Source organism: Zingiber officinale, chromosome 10B, assembly GCF_018446385.1.
Source record: "Zingiber officinale cultivar Zhangliang chromosome 10B, Zo_v1.1, whole genome shotgun sequence".
In the NCBI taxonomy this organism is placed as follows: domain Eukaryota; kingdom Viridiplantae; phylum Streptophyta; class Magnoliopsida; order Zingiberales; family Zingiberaceae; genus Zingiber; species Zingiber officinale.
This window is the reverse complement of record NC_056005.1, coordinates 79,734,792-79,744,453: the sequence shown is the minus strand read 5'-3', so window position 1 is coordinate 79,744,453 and position 9,662 is coordinate 79,734,792. Positions and strand designations below refer to the sequence as shown.

Below are 9,662 nucleotides of genomic sequence, written 5' to 3'. Positions count from 1 at the left end.
TAGATGTTTACGATAGAAAATCAAAAGAGCACTCTTTTGTCAAAAGGCATCCCTCTTTTAAAAAAAAAATATTAAAATAGCGTTTCACCTTTAAATTTCTATCCAAAATACCCCTCAAGGCCTCAGCCCTCTCGCTTAGAATTGCTTTGTATGAACCAGGGAACTACTTTTGTCCAAACTGCTCCTAAAAAAATATATATTAAGAAAGTGTGTGTAGTCGATGGTTAAGAACTTCAGTATTCTATGATTCTATTTTTATTTAGAGAAAAAATTGTTATAATTGACAATCGAACGAATGTTTAAATGATAATTTAATGTCTTTCCACTATATCACATCCCGGGGTACAAAGAAGCTTCAATCTTGAACGTGAAAAGGTATTTTAGAAATTAAATTATAAGTGAGACTCAATTTTAATAAATTTTGAAAGATGAAATCCTTTGATAGAAAAAAAGGCTCGTTTCATATTCTCCCTTCATTTAATATTTTAGAAAAAAAAATCCCTTTTTATTTTTCTCAAACTAAAGTTATTTTGATAAAAGAATTGATCAAATTATTTTACTAAATTACTTATCCCAAGATTGAGAGCCATTATTGTTGGAATACTTCGGAACTAGAGGAGGGTGAATAGTTTGCCGCGTTAGTTCACTTACTTCATTGTTGTTGATTTGCAACGGAATTGATTTGAAGCAAAACCTCCAATGCTAACACAAAGGATTTACTTGGTATCCACCTCAAGAAGAGGTAACTAATCCAAAGATCCACACGCGACACTAACTCCACTATGAAAATACTCATTCTCGATGACCACCAGAGATGGAGAAACCTCGTATAAGAAATCTCACACTGTACAACTCAACGCAAGAAGAAAATACAAGAACACAAAGGAAAAACCTCTTCTTGCTTGACTTTGCTGGTATAGATCGTCTCTTGAACCTTGGAAATGCAACAACTCTTGTCCCCAAGAGCTTCCAAGATCTGGTAGAGAGTGGTGGAGAGAATCGAGTGAAGTTCGAGAAAAGGGTTTGCGTCGCTTGAACTCGCTGTCACCTTTTGTATATGTGCTTTTAGGGCTCCCAATCGATTGAGCTTACTCCCAATCGATTGCCACGTCAGATATGCGCGATCCCAGCCGTCCAACGCTCGCTGCCTGTGCAACGGTCATATCCCAATCGATCGGCTGATCGATTGGGGAGGCTTGAATTGATCAACCGATCAATTCAGAGCGCCTATGTGTTCTTCGCTAGAAAAGCCCTGAATCGATTGACCGACCAATTCAGGCTTCCTCGCTTTCGCACGAGAATTCCAGCCACAATCAATCGGCTGATCGATTGGGAGCCTCTCTATGCTCGCGATAATGCTTCTCAATCGATTGACTAATCAATTGGGAGGTTATTACTTGCAATACTCTCCCAATTAATGGGCTGATTGATTGGGCTCTGGTTCAATCAATTACTTGATTGATTGACCACCCTTAACATGCCTAACTCAAGTCCAAGGTTCCCAAACCAAATATCCAGTTAACCGTGACCTATTGGGACTTCTCATTACCTGGTATCCGGTCAACCTTGACCTGCTAAGACTTCTTCACCAAGTGTTTAGTCAATCCTTTGACCCACTTGGACTTTTCTTCTCGTGCCAAGTATCTGGTCAAACCTTTGACCTACTTGGACTTTCACTTCACCAGATGTTCCGTCATCCTTGACCCACCTGGATTTCCATTGCCTGGCTTTACTCACCAGGTCTTTTCATCTGCCTAGCTTCACTCACTAGGACTTTCACCTGGCTTCACTCACCAAGATTTTCTTCTACCTAGCTTCACTCACTAGGACTTCCAACTGCCTACCTTCGCTCACCAGGACTTCCAACTGCCTGACTTCACTCACCTGAATTTTTCATCACCTAGCTTTACTCACTAGGATTTCCCTTCTACCTGACTTCACTCAACAGAACTTTTCACACCAAGTGTCCGGTCAACATTGACTCACTTGGATTTCCTTCTTCTGCAAACCTTCCAGTTGGACTTGCCCTTGCATAACCTCTAATTAGGACTTCCCAGTCAAGCATCTGGTCAACCTTGACCTACTTGACTCAAACGGATGATTGCTCCTGCAATCTCCGTTATTGTCAAACAATCTTTTATGTATTAACAAATATCGAAACTCAAACAACAAACTCAACCTTGAGCCAACTCAAGCTTAGTTAACCTGGTCAATTTTGACCCAGGGGATATTGCGCCCATAATGACTATTATTAGAATTAGAGTATATTTAGTAAACAAATTAATTATCGATAACTTAATTAAAAAATTGGTATTTCCTTATATCCAACCAAATTTGTTCTTATATATAAAAAATAATCATAAGTTGTTTACAAAATAAATTACACGTTAATATTCAAATATATTTTAAAAAATAGATATTTTTATAAAAATGATTTTTCAAATGTCATTTAATTATTTTTTATTAATAAGGGAAAATAACCTTTTATAGTTCCTTCCACATCATATTTAAGTTAGCATGAATCTAGTCGCCTAAATTGCTAAATCTAAATTTTATCATATGTGCACAAGTAGTTCAAATTGTTAAGTATGAGTATGTCTATAGATTTAGTCCCTAAAATAGCATTCAAATACTCATTTATCTTCTTATTTTAACTCTTCAATAAGGCCATGATTTTGAATCAGACCTATCAAAGGTTCTGCATCGTTTTATAATTGAATTAAAAAAATTATCATTGAATTAAACTTGAACAATCGTATAGAATATCAGTCAGGTCAAATTGATTTCAAGCTCATGCCTCACCCATGAGTTAGATTGTGCTAGGCACAACTAATATTATATGGGATCAAATCAAATCATGGGTTATCTAATCAAAACTTTTATTAAATAAAGCAACTCTGCTATTCAAATACCAAACTATAATAAAATTAACCTTGTGAGTACCTATGACGTTGATATTAATTTCCACATTTCTTATAAAGCTCCATCTTCTTCCTCTTCTCTTTCTCCCTCCTCTACTCTCCTCTCTTCACCATGAAGCCTCATGCTACGACGGTGCAGCTTTTCAAGCACTTCCTCAACCTCTTCTCCCTCTTCGCCTTCTTCCTCTCCCTCCTCGCCCTCCTCCATTTCTCTTATCGCCACTTGCCCTTCCAATTCAACTTCTATTCCTCCTCCCTCTCTCCATCTCCCTCTTCTTTTGTTCTTCCCCAATCTCTGTCTCCTTTTCCCTCTCCCTCCTCTGTTTTGACTTCATCAAATATGTCATCTCCTTCCTCCGCCGTCAGCGTCGGCAGCAGTATTGGTGCAAACTACAGAGCGGAGGAGGATTGCGATATATCTAAGGGCGAATGGGTGCGCGAGTCAGCGACAGAAGATTACTACTACAATAACACCAGTTGCCGCATGATCCAAGACCACCAGAATTGCATGAAGTATGGGCGGCCGGACGTGGACTTCCTCCGTTGGCGGTGGCGGCCGGACGACTGCGAGCTCCCCCGCTTTGACCCGCGGTGGTTCCTCGAGCTCGTCAGGGGGACGTCGGTGGCGTTCGTCGGAGATTCCCTGGCCAGGAACCAAATGCAATCGTTGCTCTGCCTCTTGTCAACGGTGAGTGTTCCATCAAACACACCCTCGTACTTTAATTTTTTATTCTTGAAAAAAGATCAGAAACTTAAATTTCTCATTTACCTGCAAATTTAGAGTTCAAACAAAATCAGAGATTATTAAAATCAAACTTTGAAATTGCTACGTGCGTAGCAATAGCCAACTATACTTGCTCCTCAACTAAAGCCATGTTTGTTGTTGTTGGTGACCAAACCAAAGAAAAACAATCGGTAAATTACCGGAACCTAGAAATTTTTTTGAAATATCTAGATCTCGTTCTTAAGTTTTAGAATTATCAAATCATATATAGCTTATATCCATTTTGTCCCTCTTATTATTCCCAATCAATGGGTAGATTCCTATGTTATATCAACCAATCTAAAGTTTAATTCGTACTAAAAAATCATTACCCTCAATATAATTAGTAAAATTGATATTTGAGAGGATAAATAAAATCAGAAGAACCAGATAAACGCATAATCCGATTTCATATAATTTCGAGCTATCAAGGTTTACATAACAATTGATTAAGATCTTAATTATTATTATGTTTATGTTAATCAATAATATTCCGAATCAACTATTATACAGTAGTAATTAATTAGGTAATTACGGACGGGTAAAATGAATATGGAATGATAATTTTAAAATTGAGATAGGTGATTTAATTATTCTGGAATTTCAGTTTAGGTAATTTACCCCCAAAAAAAAATAATTGAAAAGAAATAATTTATAAGCATTAGCCGTGAAGAATCGTGGGTTCATTCTTCCCATCTGATTATATATATTAATCTATATAACGACTGCGTCCTCTTTTGTGGGACAATCGGCCATGGAACCGTGATTGATTGTCTCTGAGTTTTGTGCTGACTGACTGACAGGTGGCTCATCCGGAGGACATCTCGAGCTCGAAAGACACGCAGGACCGGCGCCTCTTCTACGGCGACTACAACTTCACCGTCGCCATCCTCTGGTCGCCGTTTCTGGTGAAAAGCTACGACTCGGGCGGCGAATACACCCACATTTTCCTGGATGAGGTCGACGAGTGGGCCGGCGGCCACCTGGTTGCCTTCGACTACCTCATCCTCTCCTCCGGTACCTGGTGGACCCGCCCCTGCATATACTTCAAGAACCGCTCGCCCTTCGCCTGCAACTACTGCGGGTCTCCCGCCGCCGCCAACCTGACCCACCTCGGCCTCTACGAGGCCAACGGGGCGGCGTTCCGGGCGGCGCTGGACGCCCTGCAGTGGTACCAGGGCGCGGTGTTCCTGCGCACGTTCTCGCCGTCGCACTTCGAAGGCGGCCCGTGGAATGCGGGAGCGCGCTGCGATCGGAGGCAGCCGGAAGCGGGGTGGCGGTTGCAGGGGATGGAGCTGGAGTTGTACAGGACGCAGGTGGAGGAGTTCCGGAAGGCGAAGAGGGAGATGTGGGTGCTGGACGTGACGAGCGCGATGGTGATGCGGCCTGACGGGCACCCGGACGTGTACGGTCATCCGCCGGAGAAGCGCGTGGAGATGAAGCATGACTGCGTGCACTGGTGCTTGCCGGGGCCGGTGGACGTCTGGAACGAGCTCTGGCTTTATATGTTGAGCCAGCGACAGAGTCAGCTAGCCAAGACAGTAGGAGGGTAGTACAAAGGCCACCGCCACTTTTCATTTTTCATTTTCATTAATTGTTCAGAGCAAGAAAAGAAATATCGTCATCCAGTAAAAATTCTCAAATTTGTTTAGGGCAAAATACTCAGTAATTTATATCATTCGATAATGTATGAATTATGATACGGTATATTAGGAAAGGATCAAACATAATGTGAAATCGATGATTAAAATGATATGATAGTTAAAGTTAAGATGAGATTAAAGTAAGGGTGTATGTATTCGGATGAATTATCTTTCAGAAGCGATGTTCTAGTAGACACTTGGGCAGAGTTTAACCAAACTCGGGCTACCGAGCATAGCTTCTTATATCTTATGGGCAAGTCCGGTCAGCCTTATATCCGATCGGACTTAAGGGACTTAGTTGCTCATTCATACAATATAACTCTCAATATATACTCGGGCGGACTAAGAATCGGCCGGATTTATAGGGTTTAGTCCCCCATTATTCAAGCACAAGTCCCTCAACAAACGATCGATCAACCTCATATCTGGTCGGACATAAGGGATTTAGCACTCCACTCAGCGCCAAGATACTCTGCATACGGTCGATCAGCCTCATATCCAGTCGAACTTAAGAGACTTAGCACTTTGCTCCTCAGCGCTAAGACACTCTACATACAACCGGTCGGCTATGAAGCTAGTTGGGTTCCCCACTTCTCATATACAAGTCGTCTAACATATAGTCGGTCGGTTACTAGGTCGGTCAAACTACATCTAGGAGTACATTATCAGGAAATCATAATAACTTATCAGAGAATAGTAGCTACTCGACAGAGAATATTCCACCACCAAAGCATATACAGGAAACACAACCTTTCTCTGAGAATGGTCGTCTACATCCATTATCTAGTTTTACTTGACATAGTCTGACATTAAACATTCTCAGAAACCTTATTAATACAGGAGTTACAAAAGATAACTCATGTGCATTAAACGGAACCTTCCTCGAAGGGTGATCATACATATTCCATTACTCAACATATTTTGACACCAGACATTCTCTGACACCTCATAGTTGGGGGTTTGGGGGGCAATATAAAAAGGGGCCATCTCTGCTGGCTAGGTACATCATCACACGCTAAAAATACGCACACGTCTACTGTTCATCTTCTTCTCCACTTTTCGCTTGATATTGACTTGAGCATCGGTGTGCCTGTGTCAGGACCGCCTCCTTGGTTCTTGCTCTAACGCTCTCCTTTGCTCTCTTTACAGTGTACGTAGGAAGGAGTGTTAGGTGCCATCTCTTCTCCATCTCAGAGTCTTCTCTCAGTCAACGACAGAGCCATCTGCTCAACACATCATCTCCACCGCTTTCAGGCAGGATCAAATTTGTCTATGCCTATGGGAAATTCATCTGAATCTAAAACATGGAGATGAATGAGACTATACGATTCACTAGTCACATTGTCATAGGAAGATTTGGAGTTGCGAATAGCAGCTCGAGCGCAAAAGTTAGTGCAACAATAAGCAGCAGCCGACGATCCTTTGTCGCACAACCTGAAAGCATTGATAACGGGCCCTCACATCGAACGAGGGACCTGAGTAGAAGGCCCAATTGGGTTCCAGCCAGTCCCTCCTCCACCTACGGCTGACTTCATGCAAGCACCTGCACAACCAATCAGTTTATTGTCGTGCTACCATCCTCGGTTGCATATCATCGGCCATTATTCCACGTGCCTTTCTAGGAGATAGGTCGAGCAGAAAGGCCTCAAGCATCATCTTTGGGAGGCACGCCCATTCGAGATTCACGAAAGGGAAAGACTCCGGTCCCTAATGGCTCTCCTGAACGAATTAGCATGTCGTTCTCCCAAGAAATATTCGGAGGCAAATTGCCAAGTCACTTTCAACCCTTGACGATAAGGGAATATGGAGGGTGATATGGTATGTTGGGAGTGAAATCAATGGTCAAGATGATGTGACAGTCAAAGTCAAGGTGAGATGATAATCAAAGTAAGGGTGCACGTATCCGGATGAATCACCTCTCAGAAGTGAGGCCCCCAATACAAACTTGGGTGGACTTTAACCCGATCGGGGCTTGATAAACCCTAATTTTATCGTGAAATGGGTATCAAATAATTAAGTTACTAACCCTTCTACACTATTGTAGCATAGAGTAACTCGGATCGTCTCTCACAAGGAATGTAGATAGTGAATTCTAATCATAGGATTGAATTGTTATTAGTTTTGGTGTTTTGATGTTTGAATAGGGGGTTTGGATTTTGGGTTCTAAAGCTAAGAATTTAAAGACAATGCAAATAATGGAAACTAACCTAACCTAAACTACAACGGCAAGTAACTAAAGAACATAAAACATTTAATGGAACAACCAAGCATCCAAAGAATCTAACCAAATAATCCTAATAATGGAAATCAAATCAACTACACGCATTCAAATATAAATTCATGCAAATGATCAACAAATCAAAGTAATGAATCAATCTGGATCAAATCAACTCAACATAGTGTTTGGGGAAGTTCATTGAACAAGTTTCATGCACAATTCGATCGAAGCTAGGTACATGAAATTCTAAACATGGAACTTCTATTACAATCAGTCAAACATGAAGATCTACTACATCAAAGACTCATGCAAGCAATGAACTGGCAATACAGTCAAACCCTTGGCAATTGGCGGCTATTGGAATCTTCGGAAGTTGAAACACTACCCAGATTTGGAAGGAAGTAGAAGAACGGAGAAGGGATGGATGAAGTGTTGTAGCCTGATCTGATGGAGATGCTTGCTCTCAGTTGGTGAAGGAGATCAGATTTGATCTAGAGAAGAAGGAAAAGGGATGCTGGTTGAGTAAAGATTGGAAGATGTTGTTGTCCCAAACCTGAGATAACCTTTAGATGAAGGCTGGATAGAAGAAGATGATCCTCTGTTCTATGGTCAAAAAATGCTTGGTCGATCGCTGGTGGATGGATGCAGAAATGAAGATGGAGGACCCATGGAGAGGAGGAAGATGATGGAGTCATCAGATCTTCCTCTCCTATTTGGAAGAGGAAGATGGAATGGAAGTGTCGGGGTGATGGGAGATGAAACGCGATCGGGAATGATAAGGACTTCCTCTCCGAACCTGGATGAAGAAGATGGAATGGTAGCGTCCGGATGGCGGTGGAAAGTTGAAGATTGTCGTAGCTCTTGGTGATCGTGGATGTGGTCCGCGATCAGAGGAAGAAGAAGATCCTTTCACTTGCGCGTGTCTTCCTTAAATCTCATCCTAGATCTGAACGAACGGTCTAGAATGCTTCGAATCTTAATCAACGGTCGGATCAATTCAGTTCTGGATCAAAAGCTTCAAATCTTGATATATGGTGATGATCTACTTCCCCTTGTCTTGGACGGATTAGATCTTTGACAGATAGCTTAGATCGCTCATATCTTGAATGGACGATCAAAATTGTTCCAGAGCTTGATCTCCTCGTTTAAATCTAAATCTGAGCCCAAATTTGGTCTGCTCTAACTCGAGTCCCAATCCTTTGATGCCTATAAAATAACATTCAAATATTAGCATCAAATATAGCAAATATGAAAGAATTTGTAACTAAGTCTAAAAATAAATGTAACTCATGGAATGCGATATAAACATGAAAAGATCAAAAAGTATGCATATATGAGTCAAAATATCATGATAAAATAATGGTTATCAATTTCCCCACACTTATTCTAGCACCTCTCCGGCAAGCAAACAAAATAATGAAACAAACTAAAAAAAAATCATCCCCTAATTTTCCTAGCACTATTTAAAAGAATATAAACGATAATTAACTAAGACCATCTAAAGAGCAAAACGATCATGAATACAATCCCTAGAGTAATCAATAAGTATGGTGATTTCAATCCATTTGAGCAATTAAGAAAGATGCAACCTCACAAGATAGATGTCTCTACTCTAACTCACAATCATGTACGGAAGTGGAGGTTCACTCAATGTCACTCACAACATTTCACTATCATAAGCTTTCTTGTTTTCTAATTCTTCACCACCATAAAATGTAGCACACATTAATCAAAAGGATTTATTAAGAATAGAAATGAGATACAAAAGAAACTAAGTGAAGAAATTAAAATGATTGAAAGAAAAGGAAACAATGAGAGAGTGAGGGTTTTGGAAGAATAAACCAAATGAGTTGACCAAATGATGTGATTTAAAGAATATATCTTGTTGACGAAGTAAACAAAAGAATGCAGAATTTTTGTAGCTAATGTTGGACATATTTTTCCACCAATATGTGGAATCCACAAATCATCTTCCATATGCTTGGTTGAATGTACTTCAAAATGAAATTTCATCTTGCATCCAACTCCTTGCAGCCATCTAACATTTGGTTGTAATGTCACGCCCCGGGGGAGTCTCTGTCCGAAGAAAATTTCGGCAACACCTCCCCTGTACGGCT

The 9,662-nt window shown here is 40.8% G+C and overlaps 1 protein-coding gene across 1 annotated transcript; it reads left to right on the top strand.

Moving 5' to 3' along the window:
* The first annotated feature begins 3,025 nt into the window (after positions 1-3,025).
* On the top strand, positions 3,026-5,396 carry LOC122030175 (protein trichome birefringence-like 21). The gene is made up of 2 exons (XM_042589344.1): positions 3,026-3,609; positions 4,488-5,396. Exons 1-2 carry the CDS (start codon positions 3,034-3,036, stop codon positions 5,235-5,237), a joined length of 1,326 nt encoding a protein of 441 aa, XP_042445278.1. The 5' UTR covers positions 3,026-3,033; the 3' UTR covers positions 5,238-5,396.
* The last annotated feature ends 4,266 nt before the right edge of the window (positions 5,397-9,662 follow it).

Bases quoted from the DNA above. Each gene is read 5' to 3' on its own strand.
- LOC122030175 (XM_042589344.1), top strand. From the start codon at position 3,034: ATGAAGCCTCATGCTACGACGGTGCAGCTTTTCAAGCACTTCCTCAAC. The intron at 3,610-4,487 runs GTGAGTGTTCCA...ACTGACTGACAG, and splicing joins TGCTCTGCCTCTTGTCAACG to GTGGCTCATCCGGAGGACAT.